Genomic DNA, 22,143 nt, shown 5'->3' with positions numbered 1-22,143 from the left:
CAGGTATACTCTGTTCAGGGGAGCACAAACACACACCTGCACACACACACACACAGCTTCTCACTCAACTTCTTTTTTGAAATGAACACAGTCAACACAAACAATTTTATCCGTAATGTATATATATATATATTCATTTAAAAAAAGAATATAATGATACACATACAAAAGAAGCCCATTAAACAAAAAGAAAAAAGACAGGCACATTGATGCACCTGTAAACAGAGATGATAACACACTTGGATCGATTTGAAAGCCTTTCAAAAGAGACCAGATGGGTTTAGCACCTTGCTTCTCGTTAGATTAATCTCAAGAGGAGCATTTGAAAGAATTCCAGTCAAAAAAAATCCAGGTCTGAGTGACATTCAAGGAAAATCAGCAGTTTCAAGTTTGCATGAGGAAATGATTTTTCTTCAAAAACATAGTAAAACACATCACGCTCACTGGAGAAATGAGATTCCTCAGGTTCAAGAGTACATTCTGTCCTAGACTTAAAAGTACACTAAGTTAATGGTGATTGCACAAACTACCCCCCACCCCCCTACCCCAGAAAACAAGAGCAAAGTAACTTATTCAAAAACACATCATTGTCTTATTAAGTCTGTAGTGACTAAGTGATACATGAAAAGGAACATTATGAATTTAAGTTATTTTCATCAACGAGCTAAGTGGCAAATTATTATAAACTAGCCTTTTTGAGAAAGATACACACATTTCTAGTTGTCTTTTATTTTGATAAACAGCACTGTTCATGTTAATAGGGGACAGCCTTTCTGTCTTTCTGCACCAGGAGGTCAATGAAGGAAATAAATGAAAAACATGAGAACACATTTCAACAAAACTGAACACGATGCATCACATTCATATTCTGTAAATTCTTTTGAAAAATATAAACATCCCTACACTGCGCTTCAGCATCACCTTGGAGTGGCATGGGTTATTTTGCAGTTATGTTCTTATTAAAACTTACTGAAACATTTTAAAATAAACATTTTGGGCATAGAATAAAAAAAAAAATGTCTAACCAGCAGCAGCAATATTGTAATGTTGCATTCACTCGTGCCGATCCAGATACTATGATTGCATGTCTCCCAGCTAGATAAGTTATTTTTGGTACAGTGCTAATAATGCATTTTATTTCGCAGAAACTGCACTTGAAAGTTGTGCATTTACAACAAAAAAATCACTTGTTTTTTAAAAGATGAATGTATATAATGGATGAAAGCATTGCAATCATTTTGTCAGTGACCATGTGTAACCATGACGTCATGTGTAACCATGACGTCAAGTGTAACCATGACGTTGAGTTAAGCACTTGATGTATTGGCAGTAAAACGTTGGTCTGGGTGTAAGGCATGTTATGGATCATTCAAACTCCATTATTTGGAAATCACAGAGGGGGGTGCACATACAAAGAAAAGTCACTGTATAAAACATGTCTGACTCATAGAGTCATTTCAAGGACACCAGCAGCTTAACAGAACAACAGAAATATTCAGGGGAGAGTCAAAGCGAAGCACACATGCTAACACAAACAGTGACCTCTCATAGAGAGTAAGGATGTAGGCTAAGTCACCCTGTAATACTGGCAACATTAGCGTTGTTATTTAGCTGGATGGCTATAAGAGGTGTGATGAAATGGTCCACAAGTGCACTGATTCAACAGGTAAACAAAAAGAAAAAGCTATACCTTTTTAAGTTAAGTTGTCAAGATTTGGGAGTGTAGCCTGTAACAGGTGGTGGTGGTGGGTAGGTCTTAAAGAAAAACAAGCTGTGTCCGGAGGGCTGGACCCTCAGAAGGAGCCAAACTCACAGCCTCTTGAGGGCCAGACTAACCTTACAGCATTAACTCTAACCTCGACCCTCCCCTTCGCCACGCCTGATTGGCTGGCCAATGTTACATTGTCACTGACCATTATCAGGTCATATGATGCTAGATGATGCCTGTGATCGGCTCCTTTGGCTTCTCACTCAGGGGCAGTGCAGGGCTGTAGGGGAGTGAGGATTTGTTGGTGGGGCTGCACAGACGCTGGAAACGCTGGGGGGTCAAAAAGTCACATTTAGTTGATTGTTTTAACATCATAACATCCTTATCACTCTGAACAAGTCTTTTATTCTGTGCGTTTGGTTTTAAAATCTTCGAGGATAACACTTTATGATCAGCAGCACATGGTACGAAATGAATGAAAGAGAGCGCTGGTCTAACCTGCGGCAGGGTTCCCGGGGTGGTGGCCAGGGCGTAGATGGCCCAGATGGGAAGCAGGGAGACGGAGGAGAGAGTGAGGAGCCAGCCCAGCATGGTGGCCCAGGCCGGAGCAACCAGGCCTTTCCCCAGGCTCAATGGAGACCAATGCACCAGGGAAAACATGAAGGTAGCCTGTAGGAGACAGAAAGGAGGAGGACTTACTTATGGTGAAACTACTAAATTATTCATATCGACATGCAGTTCAAGGCAGTGAAAATTTGACACCAAATTACAAGAGTACATTTTGTATCCTTCCTGATGGAGATGAGGATACATTTTCTGGTTAAGACTTGTGGTGGGTCAGAGAAGTTTTGGATGTCAGTACTCTACAGAAATGCAAACAGTTGGTAAGTGGGAGGTAGACTGATTGACAGGCACGGGGAGGAATTAGGATGATATCCCAAACATGCATTTATGTGTATACTATTTCACAGCAAGCAGATACTAAAAAGTGTGAAAGCAGGTCAGTGGGGGGGGGGGGTCACTCACAGTGCACACAGCAGGGGTCAAGTATTTCCAGCACAGCTTGAAGACAGGCAGGGGGCTGTAGCCGGTCATATCCCTGATGTTGGCACTGAAGCGCTCGGCTCCTGTGGGCGAAACAAGAACGACTTCATGAGTGGTTGTGGTTTGGTTTGACATCATGGCTCGGTTAACGACTGGCTTCTTGTTTTTGGTGGCGGTGGCTAACTTGTGCCAGTATTCACCACTATAGAGGAAGTTACCAGAAAAAGTTATTGAAAAAGAAAACATCACTTTGTTTCTACTATGTTGAAGCAGCAGCAGTCGTAGCAATGTTGTAGTACAGGTAGTAGTAGTTGTGGTTAGATGTAATTGTAAGAGTGGTAACAGTACAAGTATGACAGTGGTAGTATTAACAGGAGTATTATTAAGATTTTAACATTTTGATGATTCATTCGGTCAAAGTAGGTGTGTCCCTTTTCTAAAATAACCGAACCTGTGGAGCATAACTCCTTCAGGACCACGTAACCAGCAGCAGGAGTGTGTCAGCGTATGTTAGAGTCCTTAAAAAACTGTAAAACCCCTCAGTCATAAAAGGGGGGTAAAGGTGCACCGGAGTCCTGACCGCTGGGTTACCCAGTCCACTTAAAACCCCTCTCCTCAACCCTGCTGCTCCACTCACCTACTGCTGAGAGAGCCATAAAAACAGGCTTCCTTGGTATTCATATTCACGCACACACACACACACACACACACACACACACACACACACACACACACACACACACACACACACACACTCTTTGTTATCATCTGCGATGGCACGACTCTTCTTTACATTTCACAGCTTTTCTGGGTCTGAATTCTTCACTTAATACAAAGTAAATTGTCTAACCGCTGCAGCTTCTATTGTCCTGATGTAAGCACATGGCACATTCCACCCATCTCACACTTAAACAAACAATGTTTTTGTAAATGCTCTAGAGCCCCAGGTCTGGCTGGGATAGGGGCTCCCTGGGGCCGCCAGACTGAGACTGAGAGGCGACGGGGCCCGGGGGCTGATTTAGGGCCCGGAGGAGACAGACAGGGGCCTGGCTAGGAGCCAGTCTCCTTACAACAGTGGGTAGCTGCAGCCATGTTAATATACTGTCTACTGACTCCAACTGGAATGCAGGAGGAGGGGAGGAAGTGGACCGGTTGACTGTGTGTGTTTATCAGATTTTAGGAACTACTTTCATTACAGTGATAAAAAGGGTTGGTGCTGTTCTTTCTTTATATTCTATGCATGTACTGTACTTTATTTATTCATTTTCTAATCTGGCAGAATGTGGAGTCCTATTGTCAGACTAATGAGCCCCAACAGAATTTAATTAAAGTCAGACATGAGACGGGATATGAGAAAATATTGTCTGCATATAAATGTGTCTTAGATTAAATGAGGATTTAGGGGAAAAAGAAGAAAAGACAACTAAAAACAAAAGAGAATGTGTGATGCTGTAGAAGAGGAGAGGAGAGAGGAAGAGAGGAGAAGAGATGAGAGGAGAGGAAATAATAAAAGACGAGAAGGAGAGAGGAGAAACCGAAAGGAAAGGAAATGAGAGGAGAGGATACGAAAGTAGGAGAGGAGAGGAGGAAAAGAAAGGAGATGGGATGGGAGAGGAGGAGAGAGGGGGAAAACAAAAGAAAGAAAAGGAACAAAGGAACGGTAAGAAGAGGAGAGCAGTTGGGATTCGTACCATAGACCCAGCCGATGGCCAGAGACTGGAAGATGGAGAGGAGCAGCAGGCTGGCTCCACTGCAGGAGAAATGGTCATAGATCTGGAACACATACAGACCCCCCTGCATCGGGGTGTAGACAAACACAAAAATCCCATTATTCCATATCATAAAAACCAAACAGGGTAGAGGATCACGTACACCTCACACACACACACACACACACACACACACACACCCCACCCATCCTGAGTGTGACCTACCGGCGTGACCATGACCAGTCCAATCAGGAAGCAGACAACACACACAAACAGCAGCAGCAGCTCTCTGCGGTGGCCTCGTCTGATCAGGTGAGGGTACAGGTCAGTCACCGACGTCATCAGGGCCTCCAGACTCACAAACTGGGTGTCAGAGGGGAGACGGGGTCAGCGTGTGTGCTGTCAGTTGTACATGGTGCTACACATAATACATCAATGCCATCAAAAGTCATCCATCAAAGTCGGTGTGTGTGCGTGCGTCTCTACCTGTGTGTCCAGCCCCAGCATGATGATCATGAGGAAGAAGCAAACAGCCCAGAGCTGGGGTAGAGGCATCATGGCTACAGCTCTCGGGTAGGCAATGAAGGCAAGGCCAGGACCTGAGAGGATATTTATTCAGTTAAATTAGGCCATAACTGATGAAGTGTTTAAAAAGGCTCAGTAATTTCCTAAAGCAGCTGGGCACTATAATTTTTAGCAAAGCATTACTCTGACAGGAGAAAACAGAGGATTTATTAGGGACTATTTTCAGGCGTGGATTAATACAGATTAATAGTTTTGGGACAACAATACAGCTCTATGGCACAGAGGAATGAGCTATTTCAGGCTTTGGCTACACAGATGATTCGCCAGAGAGTGGCACCATGAAAATTTGCCTGTCCTGACTAGTAAGGTGGTGCTTGGGGATCTGGCTCTTGTTGGTTGTGTTTGTTTTGTTTACAGCAGAAAATTATTTTGTGAGATTCCATTTTGCTGTATCACTAAAAAAAAAAAAAAAAAAAAGCTTAGCCAGAATGGTACAGCTAGCAAAAACCCCTACGGCACTTAAAGTTCAGCGTGAAATATTGCAGTTGATTAATTTATTAGCTAAAAGTTTTGCTTCTTTTCTGATTTCCCTTGAGCTGTTTTCCTGAACAAGATCTTCTCCTCACTTCTGCAGAGGAAAATGCTGTTTCCATCTCCAACCCTGTTTCACCTGACTGGGCCACGGTGGCTATGTCCACGCCCTGCTCCTCAGCCATGAAGCCCAGCACCGAGAAGATGGCAAAACCTGCCAGGAAACTGGTGCCGCTGTTCAGGAGGCACAGAAGGAAGGAGTCCCTGGAAAGCAAGCATACACCGAAAATAATTCATTACAGCAAAGACACAACTATGAAGAAAGACATATAGAATTAGGAGGAGGAGGCCTTGTATTATGGAGCTCTGGCCTAAATACAAGCCAAGAGTTAAGTGCTTGGCTCTTTCTGTGTGTGTGTGTGTGTGTGTGTGTGTGTGTGTGGGAGTCCTGGAGTGTGGGAAACATGGCAGCGAGGGCTTTTCTTTAAGGTGTGGCTGTATCAGTGTATTTTCTCTGTTCATTCCTGCCATTCCTTCTGGAAGCCATCTGACCAGCCGGAGCTTACATCTTACAGTTTAACATGAACGGGGTTTGTCCGAAGTGGAGTGTGAGGACCGGCTAGAATTGCCGTTGTGCGTTTGTGCGTGACAAAAGTGTCTCACTTATAGCAGTCATTGTTGTATTTGTTGTAACTGCCGAGGGCCGTGAGACTTCCCAAACAGATTCCATATGAGAAAAATATCTGGGTACCTGCGTCCATCCATACCTGCAGAAAGAGAGGGGAGAAAATGAATGTGATATGCTGTATTTAATCAGAACTTCCCTCTGTCTGCTCTACAACTTTCAATCCCTCTTCCCACTTCGCTTCGTGTCGTCACATTTGTAAAGATGTGAACTGCCAGAATAGGTAATAACATGACTTTGTGTTGCAGTGTAGCTTTGGTGATTGCTCTCCTATCTTGTCAGACACTTAAGTAAACTCAAAGTATATGTTGTTAACTCAATTGTCTTCATCCTTTTTGCAAACACAAAAGCCTAAAAGACATGCAATGAAGTAAATCTTCATTCACACAAATTACAAAAACGTACACAAAAACAAGAAACTTTCCATACTAAAATGAGGCAAGAATGCGTCTCTCATGAACTCCCATGAATCAAAATAAGGGGACATGGTTTATTAGGTGCATCTGACACAGTTTGTTGGTGATGAGTAACTGTTGAGAACAAATTAATTTCAGGAAGATAAACAATACGCCTACTCAACTGACAGGAGCTGCTATACCACCTGAAATAATGACTGGAAGAATTTTTGTTGAGAGCTCTTAATGTTAAATAGTCTAAAAGACATCCAAAGTGTGTGTATGTTTTTGTACCTGTGGGTCTGCCAGGCGGGTGTGGTTGGGTTTGAGGTAGTAGATGATGCCCTGGGTCGCTCCAGGCAGGGTGGCACCGCGCACCAGCAGCACAAACAGCATGATATATGGGAAGGTGGCTGTCAGGTACACCACCTAGAATGTACACATTGTGCAGGGATGTGGTCAGACACCAGGAGGGACACGTCTGTGATGTCCTCAAACAGGGCTGAAATACTAAAAGAGGGAACCCTGGAAAGTTGGAGTCTTAAAACCTGTTGACGGATGGTGGCAGTGACACAACAAACAAGCACTACAAAATTATTGCAGTGCCCAGTCCCTTATTTCATTTGCTAGCCATATAAAAGAAGCAGATTTATGTTCTGTGTCTGACTTTGCCACCACTCAGGATTTTGTTGTTTGAAAGAAAATTGCATCTCAAACAAATCTGACAATACTGGTCTATCTGGCTAATCCTCGCAGTTCTTGAGATGTAGTGAGTAGGAATACGCAAAAGCAGCTTTTAGATCCAACAGTTTCGTCGAGACGGCAGCAGTCCTGTGGTCACAAATATGCAATCGTCCGCTCTGCTGAAAAGCCCTTGAGCAAGACACCGAGACCCTACCAGCTTCATGGACGCTGCCACTAATCGGACCTTGTGCTCGCTGCTCTCAGAGGAGTCAGGCAAACAAAAAGAGGATTCCACTAGAGCAGGGGTTTTAATATTGAATATGCCGAAATAGCTATTAGCAGTTCCTGCTTGTAATGTGCCCGTGGATGTACAGACAGCTATCACTGGATTACTTTGATACTGAAGAAAACTTAAAAACGAGATGATTCTCAGGCCAGTTCTGGAATATAAGGAGTATGTTTTTTTCTAAGAGGCTTTATGGACTTTTATACATGGAGATACAGAAAGTGTAACTCAATAACCACAATAACTAACTTCCTGTTGTTTTTCAAACACCATCATGTTTTCTGCTCACCTTTCCAGTGGACTTGACTCCCTTCCAGACACAGAAGTAACAGATGAACCAGACGGCGGCCAGACACAGGGCCAGCTTCCAGCTGATTGGACCCAGCTCATCTAAACTGCTGGAGAGACGGAGCACCTCCCGCCTCGTACACACACACACACACACACACACTGCTGTTAATGCATGATCAATACTGCAACAAAAACACAAGTGAGAATCCAAGGAAGCTAAACTCACTCCCAAAACTCCATGACAGGGGAGGTGGCATTCTCAGGCAGGCTGCTACTATTGGCTGTGTGGTTGTGGTGGTCAAACAGGACACACGCCTCTGCAGGAGAAAACACAATAGACCCTAGTTACCCCTTAAAGGTTTACACAGCACCCTCAAAATAAGCTTCTAATTTCCCGTCTCTACTGACCAGTGTTCCACGTGTTGTTGCAGTGCGACCAGGGCAGCTCCGCCTGGAAGCTGTAGGACAGGTAGAAGAGAGCCCAGGCCAGGATGACGATGTAGTACACACAGCCATGCAGGATCATCACCTGGCTGGCATAGCCGAGACCTGCAGAGACATAAGACAGATATAGAGACGCACAGCAGGATCACGGAAGCAGATAAATGTATGGAGAGTTGCACAGTAGCATAAATAAATGAGCTTCAAAGCATTCATACACACATATTCTACTATCAGTTCCAAGTCTCTTGAGTTTCAGAAGAAAGCATCCATTTACTGAGACACTCGACTTGCAGCCCACATCTAGTATATCTTCATTAAGAATGAATGACGGCCTTGTGAGGCCTTGAGTGGGTTAGAAAGCGCCGGCTGTTTGCAGAGACAAATAGCTGTTGTTATGAAGTTCAGGCCTTTATCTGATGATGGCATATTAAATGCGCAAACCAGTGAGGAATTCCTACAGAAGCATTTCTTTTGTTTGTCCAAGTTTGTCCCTGTGATAAACACATGGCCTACATGCAACTTGCTGTCATACAACAAAATACTGCTAAGCCTGTGTGCAAATGCGTGCATCTGCAGGCCATATGGACCCAAGGGGCAGAGCAACACATGGTGGCACACTCATAAATATGTGTCATTGAACTGGGTAAGGCAATATGGAGCAAAACACATACTCTATTTACAATGTGTTTCCCAGGTGGACCAGCTAGCATGCTACTGGCCTTAGCTGCACCTGCACATGAGAATGTCAAGGCCTGCTTTACAAGAGCTTTGACAGAAATGCATTTAACTGGAACATTTTGTCTCTAATAACCTCTTTCCCTTGAAGCATGGCAGTCACTGGAGGGTTACCAGGCTATTGTCTGTGTTGTGTCCTACTTTGAGGATCAGAATGGCAGGTTTGCCGAGTGGCAACAGTGAGTTTAAAAACAAATACAAGAAGGCACAAAGCTACCCTGCTTTAGTGTCATTGAGCAAACCCTGAAACTGCTCCAGGTCTTAAAAGAAGGTTCCTATATCAAAATGTAGTTCTAAGAAAACATTTTCACCACAAGGTCCATTTAGTGGCTGTTAGTTAGTGAGCATTCATCCACCAATTAATCATTCTGCTGCACCTATAAATAAATACAGCTGGGCAGATTGACGGATCAAAGTCCTCCATAGTGCCTTTACTGCATGGGCTTGATATGCAGAAGAAAACTGTAAACAGATGGAGCCTTTCCGTGATACTTTGATGCATTCCTGCTATCCAAAATGTTTAATTGTCTAAACCAGCTTCCATTCCTGAAAGGGTTTGGATTACCCAGGATCATGTCCGCAACTTCAATAACTTCACACGCTGTTTCATTTCTCTTAAAAAAGCATCACATTGATCACGGCAGGTTTGGTTTCACGGGTTGCGATTGTGTATCAGGTTGTTAATGCTTCACTGTAATCCTTTGCTTGGATTGCACAATGCCATGAAAGCAAGACACTCAATCTCAAGTGTGTGTTGTTATTGGTGGGCAGGGAGCCTACGTTCCCCCAGGGCGGAAGTTTTTCTCATCACTCCTCCAATCCATGCTGAGCTGAGCCTGGGGGTGACGAAGCACCAGCCGACTATCAGCTTTACTCTTTACACGTGACTTGGTGGACTAAAACATTCTCACTCGAGGTAAAGACAAGAAAAGGAGACAAAGTTCTTCCTTTTTAAATAATAAGTGCAACCAAATTGGAGCTAAATCGATTACCCGACAAATCAGCTGGTAAATTTAGGGAAGATTTTGATACTACTATCTGTTTTATTCATGTCTTTGCCATATATGAAAGTAAACTGAATATCTTTGAGAACTTTATGGAAATAGAATTAATTGATTACTTGAGAGAATAATCTGCAGATGAATCAATAATGAAAATGACTGTTAGTTGCAGCCCTAAACGAAACACGCAACAATACGCAATGCAACACAACAACAGCACAAACTGCAGCGTCACATCGTCTACTGATGACACAATTAGATAAGTGTACCTCCAAATAATGGGCAGATACTCCTCCAGGCGCTGACCCCTCCCAGGCTGGTGTACTGTCCCAGGGAGGTCTCCAGGAGGAACAGGGGGATGCCACACAGCACCAGGAACAACAGGTAAGGTACAAAGAACACACCTGGACACACACAGGGTGCTATTATTGTGAGAACCTTCACTGATTACATTCAGCCCAATTTACCCCAGTTTTAATCGTAATCGGAACTCTACGACCAATTAATAATATAAAATGAACCCTAACACTGTTATAAAACTTAACTCACTTTAATAGGAACCGTAAATTGACAAATCTGACCATCATCTGATCTGTCCATCTTCAAGAGGATATTTACTATCATATCAAGGTATCAAAATACATAATACAGACATCCCCAGCTCGAACAAACACCTTGCAAATGTCATCCCATGGTTTTAGAGAATGAGTAAAACAATGGAGAAAGTGAGAAAAGATAAGAGCAGGCGACAGACAGAAAGGGAGGGGGGTTACCTCCTCCGTTCTTGTAGCAGAGGTAAGGGAACCTCCAGACGTTGCCCAGGCCGATGATCTGCCCCGCCACAGCCAGGAGGAACTCAGCCTTGCTAGCCCACTGGCCCCTGGCATGCAGGCCATCTTTGGTGGCTTCTTTCCCGTTGGGGAGGCTCCCTGGGTGGAACTTATTCAGCAGCGGGTCTCCTTGCTGTGGAGGCATTGTGTCGTCCATTACTGGCACTGGCAAACACACACTCACGCGCGCACACACACACACACACACACGCACACAGCTGGGGAAAGAAAAACACAAGAAATTAGAAAAGTTGGGAAGAGAGAAACCTAAGAGGATGATACATAACTGTAAAAGCCGTTGGATGCACGAATGACAAAGAAGAAGAAGAAGAAAGAAGAAGAAGAGAAAAAAAAGAGCCCAAAGCAAGGTCCACTCACATCTTTGCAGCCGGGATTGAATAACAAGAATTCGAGTGTATTTCTGACAGTTGGTTTGGCTGCCTCACTTATCTGTGATGTGTGTGTCTCAAGGATGGACTTGCGTGGGTGTGTGTCCTTTATCTGTACTACGCAGCGCGGTCAAGGACTACGTTTTTCTAAATTTTTGCTTTTTATTTCACACAACAGGAAAGACTCTTTCACAACAAACTTCAACTACCTCACATACCGTTGGGTAGTTTAATCTACAGCAATGCAACATATTCTAAGATCATCACGTTTACACTATTTGCGAATTTACAGTATGTTATTTTAGAGAAAATGCGTATATCAAGATATAACTATTAGTATTCTTATTCTTTGCACAAACTGGCGGGATAATATTACACTGTGATTGCACCATACACACAAGACTTGACTTTACTTAAGAAAGAATTTGATAGTCTGACCTAAACCAGATGAACATTTTTTTATATTTACAATATTTTTTGTCTCCTGTATTATCAAAATGTCCACTGTGTTTCATGAATGTCTTTACAGGGAAGTCTTCCTGTATTGCAGTATAACAAAGGAGTCAGCTGACAGATGGTTGATAGCTGATAATGATCTTTTCACACTTTTAATGTTGCCATTTCGTGTGGGATTCATTTACGGTGTATTTAGAACAAAGCAGACACGTTGAGCCGCGACGTGTCCCTCTGTGTGACACACAGCCTGTTACTTACATTCTTTCACTTCAGTGTGTTTTGACCACAGAAGCAGGGGCTGTTGCACTTGCTGCACAGATGTAACAGCGGTTTCTTTTCTTTCGCTCTTAAGAACTTCTTCGCTTTATTGATGTGAACGCGCCACTCTTCCTCTTCCTCCACATTGTCCCCTGCTGTGCCATGTGACCGCACAGTGCTGATATAACGAGCGGAAGCCACCTTCCACTGTCGCTGACTCGCCAATGAAGGATAAACACAACGTAAGGGGATGCTGACTTAGTAGCAACACATATTCTGATGTATAGCTGCGGTTATCACTGTGTTATCGGCTGCACATACAATTACATCACAAGAGAACGTTACGTTATCTGTGCGGACCTGAGCGGTACAGGCGTGAGGTTAAGGTCTCGCGATGCTCTAAAATTCATACACATAATAAAAACTGCGAACCTGTCCGTTAATCTTCGCCAGGTATGTGTTGTGAAAGGATAAACTGCAGAGAATTCGACGTTACATTGCCTACCTCTGCGTTTCCTGTAGGTCTCTACACCGCGACCACCCCCGTGTCCGGGTGGTCAAATGGTTTGCTCCGGGCAGGGGCAGAGCTGCTGGCTGGTGCAGCGCCACAATCCAAATATTACGGAGGGGGGTTGTGTGTGGGTCTAGCCTGGCACATGGTTATTAAACAGAAATGAACAGCTTACGAAACCCAGAAGCAACTTATTTTATTTTATTTTAACATAACGCTGAAGTTTACAGCATATGTTAGTGATGGACTTGATAGAGTATCCTCTGCATCATCATTTTTAACACGTTTGCATGGCTACTAATGATGTAATGATAAAATATATATACATTTATGATACAATGTACAGTTTATGGCAGGAAACAAGTAGAAGTGTGATTGTACTGCCATTATATACAAATTGTCATCCTGCTGCCTATAATAATAATAATAATAATAATAATAATAATAATAATAATAACAACAATCATCATTTTTGGTGTGTCTCTAATGTATATTTGTCCAAGTAAATATTGTGTTATGACAGAATAAAAGCAAACCAATCCATCCAAAGTGTTTGTGAGTGTGTGTTTGTGACAGCTCTCTATACCAACACTGGTCACATGGCAACTGATGCACATATTCCACAGGGTATACACAGGTACAGTGTTGTTTAACCAGGAGTCAACAGGACTAGCTTTGTTTTCTCTTTATCCACATAGGCCATTGGTGAAACTTGAAGAAAAAAAAGCCTAGCAATCGACTCCTTATCATGGACTTTATTGTGGATTATGGTCTCGGCGTCTTAACCATTTAGGCCACCTCAAGCAGCTCTCAGCACATTTAATGGGCTGTGTCATTGCCTTTGCTCATTCAGCTGAGCATTTATAGCCACAGTAAAAAAAAAAAGTCCAGACTCCAGCTAACACTCTGCTCCGAGGACTTCATTCAGAAAATAGCATTCCACTGCATAGACATATTAGGTTATATTAGTAGGTGTATGAATCACTTGCAGAAGTGGAGATCATTGCACTCTCACCCGTGGATACTTGCACACGTGCAATGTGTTTCAGCCTGAGGATCATGCAATACACCAGTTGTGTTCTAAAATTAATGTATACACTGCAAGATAAGTTTTTATGTAGATGATAAATCACTTTACCTACAAGTGACTCCAAGCTCTCTTCAAGACCACAATGAAGGAATGCATCTTCCCTAATCTTACATTTTATATCCATATCCATATCTAGGATTTCCCTCATTTTTTCCGTATTGAGTATTTTTTCCCTTCAAATGTTTTCAATATTATTCAGAAATGTTGGCAGGTTAACTGAAACCCATGCCACATTTTTAACAGTCAGATTAAGAAGGGAGCCTATGTTTGTTCACCAGTCAGTATGTCTCCTTTATTGAGCCAAAACTGGGAGAAACAAATAGAAAAAATGTTACTTCGTATGATTTATTGTACCCCAAAACACCCTATCATTTGGTAAGTAAGTTAGTGAGTTCAGCCTTTTTCTGTTTTCCTGGCAGGTCTGCTATGATCTGCTGTCAGACTTTGAGGAAAAGTTACAGGAAAAAGACTCACTTTATACAGCATGTTCAGTACACAAGGATGTTGTGTCTCCTGGTTACTCTACATCAGTAATTGCAACAGAGAGAGGGAGTCCTGCTGCCAGTGACATTCCTCCTAGGCAAGCTTTTTGTTCAGATTTAGACAACACAGAATATCCAAATTAAACAAAACAAAAAGAAAAATGAAAAAGTATTTGAAAACAGATTCATGCACTTCATCCGAGGATAAAAGAACAGGACATCTTGTCCTGTTTATGTTGCTTTGTGGTGCAAGTTAAGGATAGAAGTGGTAAATGTAGCGCAATCATATCACATCAGCGAAGTCAATGATTACACAAAATTATCTAAACCTACACATACACACTCCCACACCACGGCCACAAACACACACACAGACACATGAATGTAATACCTAACAAAGCATCAGTGCAGATAGTAACGTCTCAGCACAACCCTATTACCTACAGCTCTGGGTATATATCCGTATATATCGGCATAAATGGAGAAATGGTAAGTTCTGGTGGAGGTAACAGTCAATTTGTACCATTCACTGGATTTAGCTTACTTTACAGCACAAAACCTGATAGACATCCATCAAGTTAAATAAAAGATTTACTGAGTTGTTAAAATTACACTATTTCTACGTACAGCTTAAGTCTGCAATTAAGCCCTTACATGAATTTATGTTACAATTTAGACTCCTTCATTAGTAGAGAAAACCAAAAAATCTAAAAGTCAAGGGTCAAGAGTCAGGAAGTGGTAAAAAGTCTTGCAATCATACACAATGCACAAATTCCTCAACTACTCGTGTGCCCTCCACACACACACACACACACACACACACACACACACACAGCGTGCATACCCTCTCTTCAAATGCAGACTCTGCTTTGCTTCCCAGGGGCCAAATAAAATCCAAAGCGTTGAGGGTCCTTCAATACAGTCGCCATTGTTCTGCCCTGACAAACCTGTAGCCCCTGTAAACGTGGTGCCACAGCGTGTAACTCAGACCAGCCGTAGCCACGCACGATTTCTGCGTGCTTTATGGCTGTTTTCATCGGCGTCTGGCATCCAGGATAAGGGCAGTGGGTCACTGATACATACAGTAGTAGGCATTGTGAAACTCCTCCAGCCTGCGCCTATCCTGTTGTATAACTGCACGGTTTTCAAAACCTTTTATAAGGAAGCAACATTGCAGCATGTTAAAGAAAGTGGAAAAAAACACATGCAATGATGCAACTACAGCGTACAGCTGCTCATATTACACACATGCAGCATAGGCAAGGGCTTCAACATACACAAAAACACACATTCAACCAAATGTAATCAAAAGTTTGAGTTTTATGGCAAAAAATTCTCCAGTTTAATTGCTTTATGTTAAAGGAATTATGGGCATTGAAGTCCTTAAATTACAGTTGCCTCCTTCTGGAAGTGTGTAAAGCCAATGTCTGCATGTTTTGGGATCGGTTAAAGAGATCATTTGACAAGCCAAAGGTCTCAGGTTGACTACGGTGTCCAACAGTGGTGTCTCTTGACGTAGGGTCAACAGCAAAGATACCTAACACCTGCCTGCTCATTCATTGTAAGCCAACCTGGGTGCCAGCCATATGTCTAAGGTTACAGGGATACACAAACACTTCTGATGTAGGATCACTGCGGACTTAGGGAAATGGTTACTGGCTACAAACATACCCTTCTAGTACGCTAGTCAGTGGTCAGTGTCAGCACAGTGCAGCTACCCTGCAGCTGACTTGCTCCAAAGCACCTTAACAGCGTGAATGTTTGACAACACAAGGCCATCTATTTGATTATAGTCTGCCAACTATCAGACCAGAAAGGTGAATGTAATTCAATATTTGGAAGATGATTCCAAATTTTTGTGCATTCAGATGAGACACATTAGTCTGTTGCCTCAACCTTCAGGTCAAACTGTAAGAAATTCAAGTGGTCTTCTTGCCTCGTTTGAACCCTTTTGAAAGAGCAGGTCCTGATGTGGTCAACATCTCCTTACATCCTTCCCGTACTCTACTAACCATGTCCTAAATAGGTAAACATTCCTGTGGCTTAACCCCTTTCCTCTTCAACCTGTGTGAGAAACAGACCCTGTAAAAGAGGAGTCATTTAAATGTAACCTCTGGCCATAAGTCCACACTGTACAGGGCTCCCCCGAGGCTTGTGGTAGGCCAGATATTTGGTGCTGATAATCTTTCCTGGAGGTTTTATGGGAATGTTTTGAGGGGCAATTCCCTACATGAGTCTTTTAACCACAGTGGGTTGTCCCGCGACGTGTTAGTGCTGCTTTTAGAGCTTTGTGGGGATTGGCTCTCTATGCTGCTCAGATGGACCAATGAGTACTATGAGCAAATAATGCAAATCAGAAAAGTCATAATATAAGACTAACGATTACAGAGTTTTGCTGCCTTAACTTAGCTTAACATAAAGATCGGATGTTGTAGTAGCACACTGCTTTCAGTCTTTATGCTAAGCTAACAGTCCCCTGGCTCTAGCTGTGTAGCTCTGTTAGCGTTAGTTAGTGTGGTATCAATCTTCTCATTTAACTCTTGGCAAGAAAAGCTAATAAAGCATATTTCACAAATGCTAAGATATTCCTTTAATATTTTAGCTAAAACCTACAGGACAGAGCATCGTATGAATCAGCTTCTGAAACTAAAACAAACAAAATACACCAAAAATACGGAATCGTGGCTCCTGTTTGCATGCTGAACGCAGCACTTTAAAATCCCCTCATGGATCCAGATTTTGCTGGTTTCATTAGTGTCATAGTCAAGAAATCAACTGCCTGTAAGCATAATACCTATGTGTCACCTTTTCTCCAAAAGTTGATTCAATTGCTGTTTAGGAAACCTACGAATAGAGCTTGAATTGATGCTAGTTGGATTTGAAGATTTTGCTTCCTGGGATGGCCAATTAATGGTAATTATAGTTTGAAATGAGACTTGTTTCTAGGCAACAATATGCAAAGTTATTAAGGTCACACCTTATAGTTACACAAATTATTTTGCTTAAATTGAGGAACTCATACAAAAGGAATGATATACCAAGATATTCTCAGAATGTGATTCTCAAGAAAGACTAATTACGAGGCATGTCCTTATGCTGAACTTACCTCTGTTTATGTGGATGTGGATTCTCACTAAGCCTTCAATGTTGCGCCTTAATGAGATGGATTAATTAAGACCCTGTTCGTCCGGATCATTTTACAGAAAAGTGAGTACAACCCTGCCTCTCTCTCGCCCATCCAGGCTTTGCCTGTGATGGACCAGGCTCTCAGGCAAGTCTAGGCAAGCTAAACAAACCCAGATTCCTGTTGCTCACTGAGCCTGAAGACTGGGGCTAAACGATCAAATCATGGGATTTTTCTGAGTGGGGATGTTGTTAATTCACGTTACATGCATCAGCCCTTAAGCAGCACAAACAGTGGTTATTTTGTGTACACCGAACAATGTTAACAATGTTGTTTGCCAGTGAGACAGCCAGGAAACTAAATTTAACACTGCTCTAACAAGGATATATGATTATATATATATATATGTATTTTAGAACATATTATACAGGGTGCCAGTATAATATTTAATACAGTGGAACTGGTATCAATCAGTGTTGTATACACTCATGTATCACTCAAAAGTGAATATGGAAGTGCAGCCAGCAAGTCAGCTGTACAGTGATTAAACCATCCAATGTGGTTGAGGCTCCCAGACCTTCACACTCTGGGCTGAGGTTGCCCCAGGGAGGAATGCAGCGCTGGATTATCTCAAAACATCAAATAATAAGCCCCCCTTCCGCCACCACTGACTCCTGTTTTTCATCCCTGTGGAGATTCATAGACATGAAGAAAACTCTGCGGGAATCTAACTTTGAAGGCCAGTTGATGAATTAACTGCTATTTTAAGCCCACAAAAATAATAATTTGATTAATTTTCAGTGACTAGTACCCCATATATCTCCACTGTTGTGCACATGACAACGTTGTGGGGTACCTTCAAGGTAATTATATCATTACAGGCCATCGCTTCCATTATAACCTGATTTGATTATTTGATTACTGTGTTCTTTGCTGACTTGGCAGCTCTCACTGGCAAGGTTTTGCATTCCATACGCAGCCATTACATACGCTTGGATGCCGAGAGACTTAATTGAGGTTAAGCACCTCGGTCAAGGGGCTCTGAGGGCCACACTGCACCACTGGGGATTTGAGGAGAGGCCCCTTGATTCTCTGACCAGGTTACAGGAAAACATGACAGTGAAAGGAAGCGTGTTGCATGAAAAGTGTTCAGACAGGAACATTTGGAAATAACTACAATAAAATGTGTTGGTCTGGTAAAACCAAGCCTTTAAGACGGTGACTTTCTAAACAGGTAACGTAGCTACCATTGAAGACACCAAGGTCATGTCGTCTGTACTGTACGAGGGAATGTGGGTGTTTTAACAACCTGAGGAGTCCAATTCTGACATTTATTAGCATCAAAATTCTTAAATTTGACTGTTTTAGGCCAAAAACATAAATTCAAATAAAAGGCTTTTGCATTTCTCCACCAGGATTATATTCCTGGCATTGTGGGGAAGGCTTTAAAACAACTTTAAACCATCATGTAAGGAGAAAATATATTTTAATAGTTTAATAGGAAAACACATACACTTTATGTATACATTGGCCCAATTGTTACTCCCTTGTTCCCCATAGTTTTGTTTTCTACCCCTATATCTACTTTTAAGTACCTGTAGGAACCAGTAAGTATTTTACTGGTACCTGATTCATACAGTGGAATTACACTGTACTGTAAGTGTTACTACATTTTTTACAGGCTTTTTTTTTGGTTTTTGGTTTTGGCTGCTCAAGAAAGACAAAAGACTTGGGGGTGGTTGGACTGTGGGGACTCTGGACTCTTGATTTTTAACATCATGGCTACGACCCCGACTAAGATGCAGCCGATTGTTGGCAATGAATACTTTCAGTGATTTGGTCATCTTGTTATTCTGCCCAGATACTGCATAGTAGTCCATCTGATTTTCTGCTGAGATATGAATGAGTGCAGGCCAGGATACTGAGTCACAAGCACAATGATGAAAGTCAGCTACAGTAGATAGCATCTTTAACACACATGCATCCAATGAAGTGACCACATTCTATTTCCACAATGGGAGGATGACACAGAACTATAAATGATCTGATAAAGAACTCTACACCCAATCTCCTGCAGCTATTTTAGCTCATTTGTACACAGCTATGGCTCATAAACACTCTGTAGCATCAGGTTCTTCCTTGTCCCATTGACATACAGTGGAACTACAAGGATCTTGGCCACTGTTCAGTGCTGTTGGGGGGGAAACTGGGCCCATATGACTGGTTTCAGTTATTCTGTCCAGTTCTCCTGCCAACAACCCATCAAAAAGGGGCAGATTGCTCAACACAGGCCAAAGTCCCGCCACACGGTGATGACAGAAAACTGCATTTGCCAAATCCAAGTAGCTGCCTCAGCACTGTGGTCGGATCACACGAAAGGGTTGGAAACATCCGTGGTTTGGCAGGCGTTACAAAGTCCATGCAGCTAAATAGGGACCACAAATAAAACACACGTGCTGTAACACAAATGACATCATACTATAGTAGCACAGAGAGGTGAAGTTACTGTATGTATATGAATTGGATCTGCTTTCAATAACTGTCCATGGGCAACAACTGTGAGGGATTCTGTGGTGTAAAACTATCTTTGATTTATTGACATAATCGTCTAGAAAGTCACCGTCCTAAATCACACTTGCATGTCTTAAGGGTTCAGTACAGTATGCTTCATGCCTGATCTTTGAACTCATGTGGTCCTCGAGTGTCTGTCAGCATTGTTTGGTTAAGGTATGCACTCTGCGACAACACTCTAGTTTAACATTTGCATTTATTAACCCAGTTCATACTCTACGTGGTAAAGTACGTAAACTTGGGGAAAACAGAGCCAGGTGTTCAGATCTAATAAAATAACACCTAACATAAGCCACGTACTGACAGGGGTCTCGGACCAGCACTATATATAATCATAGTGTTCTTCTACTCTCAGTAGGCTACAGGCATTGCCATGCTTTTATTTATAATATAACGGTATCATATTCCAGTTTAATCTGACTTTTTGCTGTGTCATGCTGGGGTGGGGGTTTTGTTGGCACACTGACGCCATGACAACAGCAGACAGCAGTGAGACACAGAAATTGAATGTGCAGGAGGACAAACCTGCTTATCGCCCCTTTTCTATGATTCATTATCATAAATTTGCCTCTGTGTTGAGAATGAAGTCTCACACGCGGCAAGGAACGCCCATACAACAAAGCGGGGTTTAGATTACTATAAGTGAAGCTTTACCAACAGTTGGTTTGATTAGGAACATCAAATCTTGCATCTGAACTATCAATCATGCTTATCAACATCAACTTGTGTATATTCTATCATGCAAAATATATTCTATCATATTATATTACATGACAAGTGGAGGTCTGCAACATGACTCATCGCATTGTGTAAACACAACATTTCATTTACTTGTTTTGAGATTCACTACATTCCCATCACAATTTTAATTTTATACTTAACACAGACACACTTACACACACACACACACACACACATATGTAACATTTTGCACCTACCAGTTGAAACTTGTTGTCTCTTTAGTCTTCTAGTTAAGCTTTGAACGTTAATAAAACGAAAGTGAATAGATAGCAAAAGTAGGTGTCCCTGACTCACCTTTGGGGCTTGCAGGCTCCTAGTGACACTTCAGCTCTTGTCCTGTCGTGAAGCAGGAACCGGAGTACTCTGGGGATACAGAGGACATCACAGGTGTATTGGATGAAGGAGGAGGAGCTGACAGAGCCTTGAGGCGGTCATTGTGGAGGGCGGATGCTTGGGGTTGCGTGTTCTATAAGAGCTTGTCCATTGAAGCTTTTATAATCGAGACTGCTCCCATTTTTTTTTACACTAAAATCTCACATGACATGATGTGAGACACCAGAAGATGTTTTTCATGAAAAGTCAAATTCTCTCTTCTCTTCAGCTTTGGTGTCTTTAGGTTTAGGGTGTGCACTTTCTTTCTAAGGTCTTCAAAGCCTTTAAGCAGTTTCCATTCTTCAGTTGAGGTGATTAAACACGTGTGAAAGTGTACAGATGTGGAAGTGTGCATGCATGGACAATAAATCACATTAAGCATCTCATATGTAAGCAAAACCAGGGGAAGGTGTTGTGTGGCGCACACCTTTATATTTAACAGTATCGCACTCCTGATGTTGATTATATAAGTCTATCTGACATTTTGCCATGTCATGCAGGTGTGGGCTTGTCTGAGCACACAGAAGTCACACAGCTGTAACAATAGCTGGATGTGCACAAACCCACTTAACACGTCATGGTCATATAAAATACTGTTTATGAAAGATTATTAAGTAAGTGACACGTGGAGGTGATGCATGTGAGGCTAAATCGTGATAGAATTGAGGGATGCACAAGAAACGTTTCTGTTTTGTTTTGAATGACTTCAACAAGCTGGCTTCAACACCTTGTTTGGATTGAGAACATCACTTCTGATGGCTCCATTTTACACCAAACTACATGATTACTATCAAGTGGAGATCCATTTGGGGACACAACACTTTTGAGTTTGATGGTCATTGTGCTTCAGTAGGTAATAGCAATGTTATAAGAGCAAATAATGTTAAATTTAGTGTTTCCCGTTCTCTCTCTCTCACTTGTGATTTCAGGAAGGTGTCTTTTACTTGTCTCCCTGGGTCTTATTTTTATTCATTATTCTAGTCCTCGGTGCACACTGGTCACGCATCATAGTAGTATTGGGATGGCAGATAAGTACATCTCTGACTACCACTGAGGATAATAAAACAGCGTGAATCATGCCAGCTCTACCTGTCATGAAATAATGCAAATAACACAGAAGAGCACACCAAGTACACCACAAACTGTTAATGTGCTGCTGCCTGGCAGTCAGAGAGGAAACATGTCATTTGGGACCTCGAAACAAACAACAGCACTGTCCAGCTACATTTAAGGGAATAATAGAGCGTCATACTGTTCCAGAGGAAGGGGAGAGACAGGTTT

At 42.2% G+C, this 22,143-nt stretch overlaps 1 protein-coding gene across 1 annotated transcript; it reads right to left on the bottom strand.

The window, feature by feature from the left end:
* Positions 1-1,862: 1,862 nt before the first annotated feature.
* On the bottom strand, positions 1,863-12,018 carry LOC139306826 (sodium- and chloride-dependent GABA transporter 2-like). The gene is made up of 15 exons (XM_070930781.1): positions 11,972-12,018; positions 10,812-11,086; positions 10,308-10,442; positions 8,267-8,407; positions 8,085-8,175; positions 7,857-7,989; positions 6,892-7,026; positions 6,181-6,284; positions 5,657-5,781; positions 4,948-5,060; positions 4,687-4,824; positions 4,444-4,546; positions 2,735-2,835; positions 2,207-2,377; positions 1,863-2,038 (listed from the first exon to the last, which is right to left on the bottom strand). The coding sequence occupies exons 2-15, from the start codon at positions 11,023-11,025 to the stop codon at positions 1,934-1,936; spliced, it is 1,809 nt and encodes a 602-aa protein (XP_070786882.1). The 5' UTR covers positions 11,026-11,086; positions 11,972-12,018; the 3' UTR covers positions 1,863-1,933.
* Between the last annotated feature and the right edge of the window lie 10,125 nt (positions 12,019-22,143).

Source organism: Enoplosus armatus, chromosome 24 (assembly GCF_043641665.1).
Source record: "Enoplosus armatus isolate fEnoArm2 chromosome 24, fEnoArm2.hap1, whole genome shotgun sequence".
Taxonomy (NCBI): domain Eukaryota; kingdom Metazoa; phylum Chordata; class Actinopteri; order Centrarchiformes; family Enoplosidae; genus Enoplosus; species Enoplosus armatus.
Note: the sequence above shows the minus strand (reverse complement) of the source record. Positions and strands in the feature narration are given on the sequence as shown.

What these genes read in the sequence shown, in the direction of transcription:
- LOC139306826 (XM_070930781.1), bottom strand. Translation starts at nt 11,025, where the DNA reads ATGGACGACACAATGCCTCCACAGCAAGGAGACCCGCTGCTGAATAAG. An exon ending in CCTGTCATGGAGTTTTGGGA is followed by an intron (nt 7,990 to 8,084) that starts GTGAGTTTAGCT and finishes TGTGTGTACGAG; the next exon opens with GCGGGAGGTGCTCCGTCTCT. An exon ending in GGCCATCGGCTGGGTCTATG is followed by an intron (nt 2,836 to 4,443) that starts GTACGAATCCCA and finishes TTTCGCCCACAG; the next exon opens with GAGCCGAGCGCTTCAGTGCC.